Source organism: Pimephales promelas, chromosome 18, assembly GCF_988280905.1.
Source record: "Pimephales promelas chromosome 18, fPimPro1.hap1.1, whole genome shotgun sequence".
In the NCBI taxonomy this organism is placed as follows: Eukaryota; Metazoa; Chordata; class Actinopteri; order Cypriniformes; family Leuciscidae; genus Pimephales; species Pimephales promelas.
This window is the reverse complement of record NC_142786.1, coordinates 5,371,779-5,390,510: the sequence shown is the minus strand read 5'-3', so window position 1 is coordinate 5,390,510 and position 18,732 is coordinate 5,371,779. Positions and strand designations below refer to the sequence as shown.

Below are 18,732 nucleotides of genomic sequence, written 5' to 3'. Positions count from 1 at the left end.
CACTTAAATGGCAATGAAGATTACCTATTAATTGTCATTTAAGTAAAGTTACTGAAATTTAATATATATATAAATATATATATATATATATATATATATATATATATATATATATATATACACACACAGTATATATATTAGGGCTGTCAAACAATTAATCACGATTAATCGCATCCAAAATAAACGTTTGTGTTTACATATGTGGGTGCACTGTGTATAATTATTTAGCACATATTTATATATATATATATATATATATATATATATATATATATATATATATATACGCACATGCATCTATATTTAAGAAAATAATTTATAATATAAATATAAAATATAATTTATATATAAAAATATAATTTAAAATATAATTTTTATATAAAATATTTATATATAATATAAATTATTTATAAATCTATATACAGTATATACTTGAAAATATTTATTAAATATATACAATCATGTGTGTGTACTTATATATAAAATAATTATACACAGTGCACCCACATATATTATGTAAAGACAAACTTATATTTTGGATGCGATTAATCACATTTATACGATTAATAATCATGATTAATCACAATTGACAGCCTTAAAATATATATATATATATATATATATATATATATATATATATATATATATATATGTGTGTGTGTGTGTATGTATATGTAAAAACTTTTTAAAGTGAACCTGGATCAAACTTTTACTCTTTCCCTGCCATTGATGGAATTTTCTGTCATTTATGACAATGCTTTTCTATCATTTACGAAATTTTACGTCACTTATGATACGATGGGCGCTATTATGCATCTTCTAAAAGAGTGCAGAAACGGCTAGCGTGATCATCAAACATTAAATGGCATAAAAATCTACATTTCCTTACATTACCGAATGAAATGTCGGCACAGGACGAGGTTTGGGACTGTGAAGGTTTGGGGGTGCTCATGGAAATGACCTACTTTATCTGTGTTTTGATAATCAATCTAAATCTGAGCCAGGCGTAGTCTTTGACAACAATGCTTTTTAATGAAACCCACATTCAAGTGTTGATAAAAAAAAAAATGCAAGCTTGAATAAAATGTTTTTTAAAGCACAGGCTCTGTTTTATCTTTTGATGATGAGTTAATGAGTTAATTTCCTCTTAAAAAAATTAAGGTTCTTTATGGATTTCAGTGGTTCCCTGAAGAACTGTTAACATCCATACATGTTATTTATGCATAAAATCAAGCGCAACCCTACTCTTTCTTTATTGAATATCTATTTTTCACTTGGGAATGCATTGCATTATAGAAGTAAAACGTTTCACTTGACTTTTAGAATTGTTCTCATCCAGATGCATTTGTTCAACCGAGCTCTGATCGTGTAGATTAATGCTGTGATGATGAGATAGCTCAAGTTTTTTCTTCTTTAATTATGGGCAATCAAAGCAGGATAAGTCTCATGCTGAGACAGTCTGCACATGCAGTAGATAGATGTGAAGTCACTGAGCTCTAATCAGTCTAAGTCTGTATTTTTTCTTCCCGGAGGAAGCTCAGGCCCAGGAATGTAACAGTCACTTTGGTGGTGTGTTTCATATTAGCCTGATGTCTGGGTTTCATTTTCATCATTTTAATATAGGCCACGATATTGGGAAGTTCTAATGTTTCGCTCTTTCCTCTTTTGCAGCTGTCTGGAGTCAGCGTGTTCGAGTAGAATATGAGGTCACTTCGCATCCAAATGGGTCTGTCAATCTGCGCTGTGAGTTCACCGACAGCGGAAGCACCAAACTCACACAGGTGAGACAAGATGAGTTTGATTAGTTCAAAGTGTCAATGATTTGGGATACTTTTTGCCATTGAGATGACTGGGTTTTTTTTTTTTTATCCTGAATAAATATATACAGTACACACACACTATGTTGGGTTTCCATGTTTTATGGAGACTATGCATAGACACAATGATTTTTATACTGTACAAACTGTATATTCTATCCCCTAACCATACATTTCTACACCTAAACACAACCCTCACTGAAAACTTTCTTCGTTTTTCCATTTAAAAAAAATCATTGTGTATAATTTGTATACTGTTTTTCTCATGGGGACCAAAAAATGTACCCGCAAGATACAAAATGTTAAGCAATACAACTGTTTCCAACACTGATAATCATAAGAAATGTTTCTTGAGCAGCATATTTGAATGATTTTTGAAGGATCATGTGACACTGGCTGAAAATTAAGCTTTGATCAAAGGAAAGTTAAATGAGTTTTAAATCATTAACATTTATTTATTTACTGTATTTTTGATCAAATAAAGGCATCATTGGTGAGCATAAGAGAATTTCATTTAAAAGTTTGATAACTAGCTGATTACTGATAGCTGATGATAAATCTCTCTCTGTCTCTCTCTCTCTCATCAAGCAGACAGACAGATTTTATCAAAAACTGTGATGATGACTTCTGTTGAAATTTATATATATATATATGTATTTTTTTCATGCAGGTTTTCTGGAGAAAATTGCACAAATAATTTATTATACCTTTTAATTTGCCAGAATTAGCTTTAAAATTATAAATTTTATACAGAAAAAAATGATACCACCATTCTAAACTTGTGCTTTCAAGGTTATCAGAAGTCATCATCGCAGTTTTCGATAAAATCTATGTCTGCCTGCTTGATGATAATACATGAGTGCATATTTAAATATGCAGAATTCACAACAACGCTATTCAGTGCATACATGAATATTAATTATTGGCAATCAGTGAAACATCTGTACGTGTTGAAGAACTGTAAGATATAGTGATAGTTCAGCACAGGCCCAGTAATTGTCCAATGTGATCGCCATCCATATGGTTGATCTTGAGTTTAAACAACTAGCAGATGGCTGGCATCATGTTGTATGTTAAAGCAATGCCATGCAAGGATTAATTCCTTATTTGTTTCTGGTTCGTAGGTTTCGTGGATGTTTGAGCGTGTTGAGGGTGACAGGCACAACATTGCTGTATTCCACCCCACATATGGAGCCAGTTTCCCCAATAAAGATTTCGAAGGCCGAGTTAAGTTCACACAAGGCTCCCTGGAGAACCCATCCATTAGGATCGACAAACTGAGGATGGCTGATGCTGGCAGGTACATCTGCGAGTACGCGACTTACCCCAGTGGAAACGAGCAGGGGACGACCACTCTGATCATGCTGGGTAAGTAACTCACTGTGTTTATTTATAGGCCTGCCTCAATGCTTCCTGGAAACAAGACAGACTCATATATAAAGTTCCATGGCAAATGGTGACACAAACATACAGTAGTATAATTGAATGTGTTTTCAACCAATGATTTGATATGGTTCAAAACAAACTTTCCAGTTGCTTATTTTAGTCTTTTGGTGAAAATCAGAGATGCGTTTTAACAAGCCCTGCTCTCGTACTCTTGAGTCTTGACATGAGCACGGAGTGTGAAATTAGCCTGCTGGCATAGTCTTTAGGAAATGTGATGGCCAAATAATTAGTGCATTAAAATAAAAGCAGCTTTTACACTGTTTTCTAATTTTATATTGCCAACAAAATTCTATCAAATATGTTTTAAATGTTCATTAAATATCTGCCTAAACAACATACCTCAAGGTTGATGCTTTGACTGCTGAATCTTTCGCTACTCTGGGCGTAGTTAGGAGTCAGGCTAAACTACATTAGCTTTGCTCACAATAGCATTTCTGCTGTCTGCTTTAACGCTAATGTCACCCATTAGCCTGATTCATCATTTGAATGACTAAGCTAATGCTATCATCAGAGACGGAGTGATGGTATGAATCAGGGCGGCCCGTTTATCCATGTTGGCTGTGTTCAAACGTCTCGCTCTGTTTGTCTTTCACTGTTTACCCCTTGGGTAATTACCCCAATTACCCTTGGGTAAACCAAGTAGAACATTAACTCGGTGTCTTGTATTGTTGTTAACCACTTGCTTTTAAATGTGCTTGGCTAATTTGAAATAATCATCTTACATCATACTGTGTGTGTGTGTGTGTGTGTGTGTATATATATATATATATATATATATATATATATATATATATATGAGTGTGTATGTGTATGTGTGTATATATATATATACATATATGTGTATGTATGGAACAACATACTTTTATTTTGGATGCAATTAATCGCGATTAATCGTTTGACAGCATGGCTGTCAATCGATTAATCGCGATTAATTGCATCCAAAATAAAAGTTTGTGTTTACATAATGTGGGTGCACTGTGTATAATTATTTTGTATATATTTAAAAACACACACATGCTTGTATATTTAAAAAGAAAAAAATATTTACATAAAAAATATTTAAATAAAATATAAAAAATATTTAAAAAGAAAAAAAAAATATTTATATATAAAATATTTATATTTATATATAATATAAATTACATATAAATCTATATACAGTATATACATGAAAATATTTCTTAAATATATACAACCATGTGTGTGTATTTACATATATAAAATAATTATACACAGTGCACCCACATATATTATGTAAACACAAACTTTTATTTTGGATGCAATTAATCGTTTGACAGCCCTAATATTTATATATATATATATATCTATATATATATATGTGTGTGTGTATGTGTGTGCGTGTGTGTGTAAGATGATCTTACAGTATATACAATGATAAAAATAATAAAGATCAGTATTTAGACATTTTAAATTCATGTATAATTTCACAGTGATTGTTTTATTTAGGGTTATTTTATGTCCCAATTGGTTTCATTAAATTTTATATTCATTTTAGTGGATTAAGTGTAAAGGCCCTTTAAAATTCGCGTCAGAAATTTTCGCACGTTAACAAATAAATGCGACCTCACATTATGTCAATCCCTCTTGCACACTACCTCCGAAACTTTCGTTCGTCAAAAAAAAAATCAAATAGGGTTCGATTTTCTGCGTTTTTCGCATCCGTAGCAAGCAGTTTTAATGATGTTTTGAAAATTCAGAGCCACCGAATCACGAATATGAAAACACGTGTACGAAACTTTCGGACTCAAGTGTGCAAGGGCCTTAAGGCTGGAAAATTATACTGCTAGTTTTACTTTTTTTTTGCTTTTTTTTTTTTTTTTTTTTTTTGCTACATGCCATGGGATTAATCAATGCATGCTGATGAATAGTGGTTTTAATGGACCAAAGCTAGCAAAGCATCTATCTATCCTCTTTCTATCTTTTAAAAATCATTAAACATTCAAATGCATGCATTACATTTTAAAAGATTGCTACTGTATATACTATATACACACGTTACAATTTATAATAAAAATCAATATTTGCGTACATATACTTTTGAATGAAAACATTTTTTAATGCCACCGAATTATTTAATTTCAGCAATTTAGTTTATCATTTCAATTAATTATAATTAATTTCTGCTTTCATTAAATGATGAATAAATAAATAATCCAACAAACAGTTTTACATTTGGTTGCCACCATTTATCTTTAATATTTGAGCTCCTCCTTGGCCATCAGGAACATTGATGTCAGGATCAGGCACTGAAAAAACGCCTATCAGACATTATTACACAGTTCTCTGATATGCTTGATTCCACTCTTTGTATAATGACCTCTATAATTGACCATCCTAGATTGTCCCAGGCATCCAGTTTCCTACATAACTGTGCTAATCTCATGTCTCTTGTATCACTCTGCACTCTTTCTTCTAATGTAATCAATCAATATTTCAGGTTTTTTCTTTGGTAAGTAGCTGTGTAATAAGGTCTGAATGTTTGAAACTCCCTATTGAGATCTTTTTTTTTTTGAAAATGACCAGCTGACAGTACATTATCCCATTAATAGGAGTCAATGACATGTCTGAGTACTGTTGCTTTGCTGCATGTTTTTTTGTTTGTTTAGCTCAAGCGCCACTTGATTAAAAATGGCTATTGAAAACCAAATTCATGTTGTAACCTCTCTTTTAAATCTTTTTTTCCTATTCATCAGCTAAACCCAAAAACTCAGCTTCTGCCATCCCAGTGCAAGCCGGCTCTTCTGAGGTTGTGGTGGCAAGATGTGAGGCAGCCCAAGGGAAACCGGAGGCAACAATCTCCTGGATTACAGCTGTTGCCGGCCGCTATAACCACACTTCAGTGCCCGAGATGGACGGCACAGTGACCGTGAAGAGCGAGTATCGGATGATCCCGACACCTGCTGAAAACGGAAAGGAGATCACCTGCTTGGTGAATCAGAGGACGCAGAATGAACCGAAACCCTACCACTTGAAGCTGGTGGTGGAATGTAAGAGTCATACACACACACTGCAAGAAGTAGTTCGCCCAAAATAGAAAGTCTCTCATAATTTGCTCACTGTATCCATATGACTTTTTCTTCTGTGGAACACAGAGTGGATTTATGAAGAATTTCCTGGCCAGTCTAAATTAATGGGGCTGTTAAGTTCGCTTTAAAATTAGATAATTTCATAAAATATGTAACAATGAACCATTCAGTTTATGAATCTGATCTTTTCCAAAAAAAAAAAAAAAAAAAAATCTGATCCAGTTTACAAATAGAGGCTTACCCATACAATATATTGGAACAACATTTTCTACAAACTCCTTTTGGGGAATGCAGCCCTGGTCTGAATGATTCATTTGTGAATCAGACCGATTCGGTTCTTGAGTTCACTGACTCCTATCACAGCAGTTAATAGCTAACCGGAGGGAGATTATAAATAAATACAAGACTTAAATTGGGATCTGTTCCTCACACACAGCTATCGTATGACTTTAGAAGACTTTCACAAAAGTTATAGTGCTTTTGTGTCCTTTTTAAAGCTTGAAAGCTTCGGTTCCCATTCATTGTAACTGAAAAGAAAAGCCAACCGACAGATTATTCAAAACTTCTCTTAGAAAGAACGTCAAATGGTTTTGGAACGACACGAAAGTTAGTAAACGGGGACGGATTTTTCATTTCTGGCCGAACTAATCCTTTAAAGAAGTGCGTTCTCAGTGACACACACATGAACTCATAATCCGTCCCCTATCATTCGCTCATAACACCTCTTCTCCCTCACCCAGCCTCCTTTTCATCAAAAAAAAAATGCGTTTTAGCATCTTCGCCTCTGCCACAACACATTGTTCGCATTTTTTTTTTTTTTTCATGAAAGCTATTTACAGAGTGTTTGAGGTGTCTGTGTTTGCATAGCTGAGCGGGAATGTTTGAGGTTGTCACAGATTTGCAACTTCGCCATTTCTTTTTATAAAGGCCCCTGTTGGAACATCCTCACCTCTTGCACTTTCATTCTGCATTTCTCCTGCATGTCAAAGCCCTTTAAGAGTCTATAGGGCAGTGCCAACTTCAGCATGCCTGTATCTTCCCTTCACCCTGAACGGCAGATAATCAGCCTTTGAACTGCTTTTTCAATGCAGGATTTTCAGATGAATGTCTCTCTCTCACATTCTTTCTAGACCCACCCACTGTGACAATAGAAGGATATGACAATAACTGGTACATGGGGCGAACTGATGCCTTTTTGGACTGCAAGGCTGACGCCAACCCAGAACCCACTAATGTTACCTGGACAGCGTGAGTACATTTATTACTTTAAGTAACTGTTTAAAATTCTGTCATCAGTTATGCATGTCATTCCAAGCTCATAAGATTCTCTTTGGTCGAACTCAAAAGGAGATATAATGGAGGTCTATGGTCACCACCTCAAAGAGCATGCACAGAGACGTCCAAATTAAACAGGATTTAATGACTCATAAATATAAGTACACATTGATGGCCTAAGACACGGAATGAGTGGTTTTTACCTCTTGTAACCACAGCCGCCAAGTGATCTGAAGGCGAGGGTGCTTTGTGCCTAACAAAAGGTAAAAACGATATAAATACTGTTTAGTTTTCTCACACAAACCGCTCGTTTCATGTCTTAGGCCATCAATGCGTACTTACATTAACGAGTCAATAAATCATGTTTAATTTGGACTTCTCTGTGCATGCTCTTTGAGGTGGTGACCATAGACCTCCATTATATGACTGACAAGAACGGTTTGACCTAAAAAATATCAAAATTGAAACTACTGTGGAAACAAAGACACCTACTTTTTGGATGACCTTGAGGTAAGCCTACCAAGACTGCATTTACTTGATCAAAAATACAATAAAAACAGAAATAAAGTTTATTATAAGTATTACAATTTTAAGTAACTGTTGTCTCTTTTGATATATTAAATTGTTATATATTTGTGTGATTATTTTTCTGAATTTTCAGCGCCATTACTTTGAAATAGAAATCTATTGTAACATTATAAATGATTTTATTGTCACTTTTGATCAATTTAATGCATTCTTGCAATATATATATATATATATATATATATATATATATATATAAAATTAATAAATTATTAAATATTGATATAAATTAATATATATATAATAAATTATTTAATATTAATATAAATTATATATATAAATTATTAATATTTATTATTAATCTAAATAATTAATAATTATTATTAATTAATTATTAACAATTATTAATTATTAACATAAATATATTCTTTATATATATATATATATATATTTATATATATATATAATTAATTATTAATAAATTATTAAATATAAATATAAATTATTAATATATATATTTATTTATTTATTTTTTAAACCTTTTAAATCCTTTTTTTTACCACTTCAAACTTTTGAAGTGTAATGTACAAAATACCTGCTTGGACGTTCATTCAACAGCACGAGAGTGTGTAAAATATGACAGAATTTACTCAAAAGAGAAAGGAAAAAATAACTTTTTTTTTTTTTTTTTTAGCATTAGCATTTGTTTAGTCTGAAGAGAATCCATATTTCATATTTATATTTCTGTTCTCCAATATGACTGAAACAAAGTCAAATATGGCAGTTTTGCTGCAAACAACAGCCACAGGCTAATTGGCTCTGAATTGAGGAAGCATCTTTGCCTGCGGTATAAAAACAACAGCCTATTAATGCTTCACTGCTTCAACTTTATATTCTCACCAAAACAAAGGACAGCATGAATCGATACACATCGAGAAACAACATTTACTTGCAAGACTTATTGGGTGACACTTAGAAGTAGCCGTTTGATTGCAGAGTTTTCAGTTAGTTGACAAATATCCAACACTTATGGATTCATTTGGCACATTTTCGAATGGCGTAGGCGTGATTATATAATAGTGTGCATTAAAGTATCTTAAAAAACCCTGTTTCAGCACACAGACAAATAACACAATGCAATCATTGTCCATACAATTTAATATTTCAAACAGTGTATCTCACACAGTGTATTTTCAGTAAATAAGCCAACATGCTATCAAAAACTATGTGTTGATTTCCCCAGTGTCTCGGGTCAATTGCCGCCTTCGGTATCGGTTGATCAGAACCGGCTGCTGGTGAGAAAGGTGGATGAAACGGTGAACACCACTTTCGTGTGCGAGGTGAAGAACAGTCTAGGTTCTGCCAAGAAAGAGCTCTCCGCCACGGTCATCGGTGAGTGGCGCAATGCAGGAATGACACACGCACTCAAGTCTGTGCTGATGTAAAACTTCAATACACTTTCCAGCTCAAGCACAGTGTCCTAACCAGTGAGCTAAAGCATTCGGCGCCTGGTTAGGACACGGTGTTGCTCGCCACCTCCCTTACACGTAGGAGGACGCAAAATGTGGGAAAAGGGTTTCTCCTCGCGAAATACAGATACATTTTGGCAATCATGTACACTTCTTTAATGTGGGTGGGACTTTTACTTGGTGGTTGGATTTCTAGTTGGCCTGTCTGTCCGGGATTTTCTCCAGAAGCCTTTGTACAATGTGAAGTCACTTGGTGTGAGCCAGTTTGCCGGGTTGCTTTTTATTTCTTCTTTTCACATGTTTTCTTTTCCCTCTTAACCATACCTAACAACACCCGTAATGTCGTATCTTTATTTAACCTTTCCTAATGAAACTAAATAATTCTATTGTTCTTTTCCTATCTGTTCCTGCGCATGCTTTTCTTTCTTTTCCTACAGCTTTGTTGTGACGAAAAGCACACTCGCACACATATCGTGTAAGCATTAATCCACAACACCGTCTTGACGTTCCATTGGTTGAAACGTTAGCCGTTGTCGATGAGCTTTGGAGTGGCTGCTTCACTAAATGGACGCGTGTAGGCCTGTGAGCCACTATGCTTTTGGCACTTTCTCATGCCAAGGCAAGCGCATGAGCTGCATTTAGAATCCGTGGGAATCCTTTTGGAAATTTCAATTGTCTTGTGGGAGAACAAAGGCTCTTTGTAGGCGCACTGTAGCGAGAAAGTGTGGGATGTTGTTCAAATGTTGTTGTTTTTTTCACACTGATATTATAAGGAGACTTTTATCACAGTCATAAAGACGCCTGGTCCTGACAGAAACATTCACGTACATTCCAGGGTTGCCAACTCTCACACATCTGGCGTGACACTCATTTTTATGTTGATGACTAGACCACAGCATATTAAAGGAGTCGTTCACTTTTAAAAAAAACTTTTGCTGATAATTTACTCACCCCCACGTCATCCAAGATATCCACGTCTTTCTTTCTTCAGTCGAAAAGAAATTAAGGTTTTTGATTAAAAAATTCCAGGATTTTTCTCCATTTAATGTTCTTTACTGGTAACCAAACTGTTCAAGGTCCAAAAACTGTTCAAAGGGCTTTAAACGATTCCAGACGATGAATAAGGGTCTTATCTAGCAAAAGATCGTTCATTTAAAAAATAAATTAAAAGTTTAAGTTTTATAAGCTGAAATGCTCGTCTGTTCTGTGATGCGCGTTCGTGACTCTCCTGTTCGAACTCGTTCATCAAAACGAACGAATCATTTTCCGAGTCAATTCGTCATTTCGTCTTAAATGTGCTTTCGTCCGGCGGCCATCTTGTCACAGGTAAGCTGATGTAAGATGAGTGGTCAACACGAACACAAATACTCTTATCTCGTTGAAATCTTGACGGATTTACAAACGGTTTGGTTTCTTACAAACGTTATTACCGAGGCTATATTTATCTGGATGATTATTTATTTATACACTTATTATTCATAAGTATGCTGCGTCATAACTACATCTCTGACGTTTATAACAAACCAAACCGTTTGAAAATCAGTAGAAAATTGAGCAAGTTATGGTTATTTAAATAGTGCATGTACCATTAACACAATGTTACGAGCGAGCGAGCTGCCTGTGACAAGATGGCCGCCAAGTGCAGACGTCGACCTCCATTGGCCAGCAGCGTGGACGAGATATCTAGCCTTTATATAGATATCTATGGTTGAATCAACCAAGTTTTTTTAAAAGTGAACTACTCCTTTAACGACTTCGTGACGTACGAGTTTAAAGGTTGTCGCACACCGGATGAGTCGCGTCTTTAAAACTTGAACACATTATTCTCTAATGAGAAAACGCTTTAGGTTTTGTTAGATTAGCTTGCTGAAATATTTCAAAAGTTTTTGTTTTGAGATCTCTTATTGATTCAATGTTGTTGTTTTAAATGTTTAATCACCTCTCTTTTTTTATAGTGCAATCATTGAATTGAAAAAACAAACAAACATTTGTTTCCCATTCATTTTTGTGTGTGTGCATTAATCAGGTTTTATACTAAGTAAACAAGGCCTGGCATTTTTTTAAATGACCTAAGAATTTCTCCACTTGCATGCGCACTGAAATTTATAGCCTCACTCCAGCCAAAGTCTCAAAGTTGGCAACCTTCACTTGATACATTCACCGTTGACGCACAACAGTGGATTGCCACAAAGGCTAAGTCACTGCATTGTAAAATATGTGTTTCTTTTGTGTGATGTTTTGCAAAGCCATTTTGTTTCTGCTTGAAAGGCTGGTTAGTACTGGTCTAGCAGGTCTTTTCAACAGTATATTTGAGTTGTTTTACTGGGAATTGAGTTATTGAAATGTGCCTTTGGGAGAAGTACTCAACTGTATGTGTGATCTTTGATACTTTCCTTTATACGCACTCATATATATTAGGGATGGGGAAGTGTACCAAAGTACTTTAGTACAAGTAAAGTACAAGCAACGTGTAGTCGTGATAAGATGTTAGGAGTGAAAATCGCGTAATCTGACACAGTGACTATCGTAACAGACAAAAAAAAAAATCGTGTAATCTGAGCCGCAGGCATTAGGCTGGCTGAAGCTAGGTTTTCTCCCCCGACAGGGAACACATAGGGGATAATTCACTTTGAATCGTTCACTACCTAGCCGCTTTTTATTTGTACCAGCCACAATTTGTGCTGGTATTGTTCTGCGCCATGTGTATTTCAATTAAGTCATTAAGTCAGGTGTAAACAGGGCCTAATATAAATGCAGACACAAATGCCACACCATGACAAAGCTCGGCGGATTGCAGACAAGACTTGTGCTGACGCAAAAGGAATTTAAAATCCCCTCACTCCTAAAGCCGTACACATGAATGAGGCTAGATTGCACTGGTTCCCAGTGGGTCCACCAGCCTAGCTGAAGAGAATGTGTGTTTTTGCATAAAAAAGCGTCTGTTTTTAAGAAGAATATCCCCCAGACAGAATTCTCCTGAAGTTGAATTCACTCTCTATTTCTCTTCCTGTTTTCCTCACTCCTTGAAAGGAGGGAGACCTTAGCTTGTGCCAGCTAACAGACTAATCATGCAGCTTGCCAAGAAGGAGTGTTTCCTCATTTCTTCCCCTCCTTCAACATTTTCAGACAGCTAATGCAGAAAACTGAAGGCTTTCATTGTAGACTCTTTAGGGGGAAATGAGAGGCCATTTAGCCGCTTAAATTCTTGGCTGACTCTTAATGACGTTTATTAGGTTTGGTAGTGGCTGCACCAAACAATTGAGTTTTTGCAGAAACATACAGGCACCCATTTTGCATGCATGCTTAAAGCGGCACACAAGGCACGTCCACGCTGAAAAGACCATCGTGTTTTGAATGCATGAGTTCATTTGTCAGGAAGGCTTCACGTGTCAACTAGCTTCACCAGAAAGACCTGCTGAGAAATAATCATCATACTGTATTTTGAGGATTTTGATTTGCTTTGCCACAGTGGAAAGAAAACACATTTTAGCCAACCACGACAAAACAAAAGATTTACAAGTTCCTGCTATGGATAGTGCGTGTTTGTACGTCACGTTGGATAATTAATATTCATGAGTTGAGATATTAAATATTAACTCATCTTGACCTTCCTACTTTTCCGATCATTTCTTCACCCTCATAAATGGCATGGCTACTGATCCATCATAGACCAGCACAAAAACATGCACTAAAAAAAGAAGCTTTTTCAAGTCTAAGCTGGTCTTTTTAACAAGGACGTTGAGAGAAAGAGTGAAATGATTTTCTGAATCGAAACATTAGCTCATGCAGTGCTGATTGCAGACCGCAACACTCAACTGCACTCGTTGATGATCTTAGCCATCAGATCCAGTTCGGTAATTACTAGATATTCAGATTAATGCTCATTTGTACTGGCCTTAAATGGTTTATTCTTAAAAGTAAAGTGTGTAATTTATTATAAACGGTTCAAATAAGTGGCACTTTTTTAAGGCGAGACACTACAGGTGAATTTTTATATATATATATCACCATGAAACTTCCTCAGTTGATTACTTATACAAGTATATAAAAAAAATATGTATTATAAGTTTTTGAAATTGGTATGTTTTAATTATGCAAATTAGGCATTATCTCATTAAATATGCACAATTTTGCATATATTTTCAGTAGATAGATATGAACATATGATAAAGCCAAGATTAAAAAAAGTTCAGAGGTATTTCATTACCTTGGAAATCAAAATATATATTGCCTTAAAAAAATCGATTTTCGCCATATTTCTTTAATTAAAATGTCACATAAATCAGGCCAGGAATGATTTATTAACAAATCCATCTGAAAATATCTTCAGAATACTGCTAAGTGTATAACTGGAAAGTTTGGTGAATGACTGAAGAATGCCAAAATACTCATTTTGAGATTTAAGTAGGGAATTTAATACATTTCTATTGGAAAAAATTGCTCAAAAGCAGAATAAATGCTCAAGCCCTTAGTAATAATAATATAGAATATTTCAAGCTCATGAAAACTAATTATTTAATAATATGGCAGGCATGTAAGGCCTACAACTGCAGTAACTCAATGAATTAACATTGGCAGAGGACACCACGTGATGCGCCCGAGCTAATCACGTTAGCAGAAACCAGCAGTAGCCAATGAGATTTCGTCATTAGCTTTAAATCACGCTTTGGACATTCACGATTGGTTACTGATAGAAATACCCATATTTGGGTTACAGAGCATTGTGCAGGACATTCAGAGCTTTGCAACGATACCGGTCATGACAGACTTCAGTAAACAGCATGACGCGGTAAATTCGGTAGAAATTTACTGCCGCAAGTAAACAAAATGTAATAAAATAAACATCTTAATGTATATTTTCAATATTTTCTTTATAGCAACTTGAAAGAACACATATTGAAGGAGTAAACTAGCCCAAAATCTCAAAACTGATCACTGCATGAAAAATCAATGTTTTGGCCTGCCGTGTCTCGCCTGAAAGAGTAACTAAGCACTAAACCAACTTTTTTTTAGTTAATGATCTGTAAGAATGGATCTTTATTAATACCAGTCATTGATTCGAGTAACTTTTTTGATATTTGTGTATAAAGTGTTTCATTTCTACAATATATGGCGTAAAAACGTCTTAGTGCTGCCCTCTTCAGGTTGAACGGTGGCTACTGCAGTTGAATTTTCCTATTGGATGTTCTGCACTTCGTGACGTACGCAGGTTTCAGCTCACCACACGAGTTACGCCCTTGGCAGTATAAAAACCAGCTTGTTTCGTCAAAACCACTGTAGCGAGTCAGGAGTTGGAATTGCGAGTGTTGAAAACGATCAGGATAGAGTGTTTTAGCATCTATTTCGTCCTTTCTCTCTCCGCTGGGGTCCGCCCACTTTTTCAGCATTTTTCAAATATTGCCAGTGGGTGGAGTCAGGCTCTGACCAGGGGTTTAGTTCCCCTTTAGGAAATCAACCTACAATACAAATGTCTTATTATAAGCCAGCTCTCTATATAAAGTTGGATATACAAGTATGTTCAACTTTATCTGCATACAGGTATATTACGACCCAATCAAAGAGGTTCCCAAATCTCAGTCGTATTTTGATTGAATAAAATTAATTGAATATTTTGTGGTTTTCCATGGGTCCTCAGCCATAGATCGGCTCCTACACTTCAAGTTGACTTTTGCGCATACATCTAAAAACACTTCATCTTTAAATTATGACGTTTGGGCCCTCCAGTCGTGAACATGTGTTTGTATACTCGATCAGATTTGATGTATTCCCTTTCTCAGAGCTTTCATATCATATCAAACATTAGTTCTGACACTAGCGCTGTTACCTGTAGCGTCTTCAGCCTTACGGTGAGAAAACAATGTCTGAAACTCAGCATGTGAGATAAGGTGAGGGAAAGACCTCAGTCGACTGACACCTGGGTGAAGCTTATCACCCCCCGGCTTAGCGAGAGAAAACCGAGACAAAGAAAGAGGTTTCACCCTGCTAACATTATGTGAAATGTCAGAAAAGTGGGCTGCCAAGATTACCTGGCTCTTAGCCCACACCGTCCATCATTAGGGCTCATTACAGATACTCCGAAACCTTAGAGCTCACCGTAGAAACATGAGGGTTCACCGGATTGCCTTTTTCTTTGCTATGATCAATTACAGAATAAAAATGAGGCTTTTTCTGGGTCTTGCTTTTGGCTATACCTTTCTGACCCGCAACGCATTCTAATGATTTAATGATTTATTGGTCTCTCCTTAAATAAGCAATGAATAAATGATTCATCCAGAACATTTAAGTATTCATGAAAATGATTAGCCATTTAGAAACCATGAGCTGGCAACAGTAAAGGATTGAATTATGTATTCTTTAAAAATTAAATGTTTTATATTTCTTTTTAAGCAACGATAAATCGAGTATCAAAGCTGCTTTGCAAAGTTTCTGATGCATCGCTTGTGCGATCTAGCCTAGAAGTGCGGCTCGGAGGGCTTTTAAAGATGTGTCTAGCGATGCATCTCTGGGTCTGAATCAATGGATGCTTTTTTAAAAGCAGCATTTTTACTGAGCCGCTCCTTCATTCTCTCTTAGCAATACTGTACATATATCAGAGTTTAGAATATGCCACGCCGCATATACCAATGCTTTAATGTTGAAAAACCGAATACACGCCGTGCCTAGCCAAATGGAGCCGGCGTTTTTTCATAAACATTTAGTTTTCAGACTCTCATTACTCCTCTCGATTTTCTTTGGGAAAGTAGTCTTCTTTTCTGAGTGGATTATGAGGAGCAGCCTGTCTGAAATGGGACAAAGGCACATTTTTCACGAATTTCTCATGGATGTTGACACTGATGTGATGGCGGATGCAATGAACTGTTGAAAAATCATTACAGGATCCTTTTACAGCTTAGTTGTAGTTCTCCTGGCTTAGCTGAGCGATTTCTTCTGCTTCCACAATCCTGTTATCTGTCATTATTCGTCATTACCTGAGCCTTCTCTCTAATAAACTTGTGCTCTGCTTGAAGGGCTGGCCGATAAATGGATCCTGATTTCTTCCAACCTTTTGATGATGTTCAATATATATATATATATATATATATATATATATATATATATATATATATATATGAAGAGTTCAGATGCAAAAGCCTCTAAATGCCATTTGAAATTTTCTTCTTTAATGATGATTTTTATCAAACTTGTATATTTAAGTTCAGTGATTTCACTTAAATGGCAATGATAATTACCTACTAATTGTTATTTAAGTGAAATCACTGAACTTAAATATACAAGTTTGATAAAAAATCATCATTAAAGAAGAAAATTTCAAATGGCATTTAGAGGCGTTTGCATCTGAACTCTTTATATATATATATATATATATATATATATATAATCGATCCGATCTGATACCAAAAATTCTGAGTATCGAACAATACCGATACCGATCCGATACCAGAGCAGTTTTTTTTAAATCAAGTCGAAATTCTATAACTCGATCACTCTTTTGTGTGTTAAACACAATCTACTTAAATACAGTGAAACTTCTTTATAAAGCTAAAAACAAATCCAAAAATATATGATCATAATCTATGACAAAAATGCTATTATAAACTAGATTAGTGGATAATATACATTGCTCTTTGTATTGTTGTAAAATACATTTATGAAAAACAAGATAACAAAAATTAAAAATATAAATTATTTTATATATAGCCATATATATATAATGAGCTATCATTTCAACCATAGAGCCAATTGGATTCAAAACATTGAGTGCAAAAGTGAAATACAAGAGGTCTAGTTAATGTTTCAAGACTAATCCTTTATTTATTCAACAATAAACTTATATGTTGTTTTAACAAACAGCAATAATTCCCTACACATATTCTTACCAAGTAATTTTAATAAATGAAAAAATGTCATGCAGTGACTTATGAGTGATGAGAACATTGGAGTCATTGAAAGTGTCAAAACAAATATAAAAATATACAGGATTTGTGTGTGTGTATATATATATATATATATATATATATATATATATATATATATATATGTAAATGTGTTTGTGTATAAGTATATATTTTGAGGCACAAGAACAATTACAGCATTTAGGATAATGATTTTTCATGTATGAATGTCTAAGCTATATAGGTTGTGATAGACACCACTTCACACTACAAACTGCTTGCAGGGCTCTGTGTGCGTGTATGTATGTATGTATGTATGAGTGTGTGTATATGTATATATATATAGAGAGAGAGAGAGAGAGAGAGAGAGAGAGAGACAGACATGTAGAGAGAGATACGCTCACACATATATATATATTAGGGTTGGATAATAAATCAAACATTATACACACACACATACATATACATGGATAATGTGATTCATTATCCAGCCCTTTTTGCTTGTTATGACATTTTTAGAAAGCTCATGTTCACGACCCAAGACCTGGCAAGGTTTTTTTCTCTTTATCCTGATGTTGTAATCCACTCAGCCATGCTTATGCCCGGGTCTTTGATGTACAGTGCACATGGTGACTTTTGCAGGACAAAAGAAATCAAGATAGGCACCCTGGGATTATTTTCTGCCACAGATCGAAATTGAGAAACATGCATGTCAGAAATACCATCCTCCTCCAGAGAAGCTCTACCGCTCTTTAAGCCGTCAACACCGCGAGCGTGTGTGTGTTCTAGCATGGAAACGAGTGTCTCTGACAATAGGGTTATTAGGATCTGCTCAGAGCCCAATTATACATTTGAAATCTGTTGGATTTAGCACTTTCTAACAAGCCTTGCTCATGACCCAGTGATATGCGGACTCAATTATGCATCTCAAAACCGGGCCTTCTAGTTTTTTTCCAAGTAATTAACTTTTTGGTCAGTCGGCCCTTAGAGCGCTTTCCTGCATCACTTTTGGCAGCACCATTAGTGGTTAACACGTCACCTGTCAGTTAGCCTGGGCTTTAGGAGGACAGCAGGAGAGGTTGGTGTAAGCTGAATGTATGTGCCCTGAGTTCTCCAATAAATCAATACAGGACGTGTGAGACTCCGGAAAGGAGGGGCCACCGCAGACCATGGCTGAGATTTGAGCCTATCATTTACAGTCAGAGGAAATGCGATCTGTCTGTGTTTGTTTCATCCATCATCTCTTTCCTTTTGTACTGGC

At 35.2% G+C, this 18,732-nt stretch overlaps 1 protein-coding gene across 2 annotated transcripts in view; it reads left to right on the top strand.

The window, feature by feature from the left end:
• pvrl2l (PVR cell adhesion molecule related 2 like) overlaps positions 1 to 18,732 on the top strand; it is a 166,908-nt gene that overhangs the window by 70,155 nt on the left and 78,021 nt on the right. For both annotated transcript variants that reach the window (XM_039678555.2, XM_039678554.2), the window contains exons 2-6: positions 1,672 to 1,781; positions 2,942 to 3,185; positions 5,978 to 6,271; positions 7,441 to 7,558; positions 9,354 to 9,502. In XM_039678555.2, coding sequence (XP_039534489.1) covers positions 1,672 to 1,781; positions 2,942 to 3,185; positions 5,978 to 6,271; positions 7,441 to 7,558; positions 9,354 to 9,502 — 915 coding nt within the window. The remainder of the gene's footprint in view (positions 1 to 1,671; positions 1,782 to 2,941; positions 3,186 to 5,977; positions 6,272 to 7,440; positions 7,559 to 9,353; positions 9,503 to 18,732) is intronic.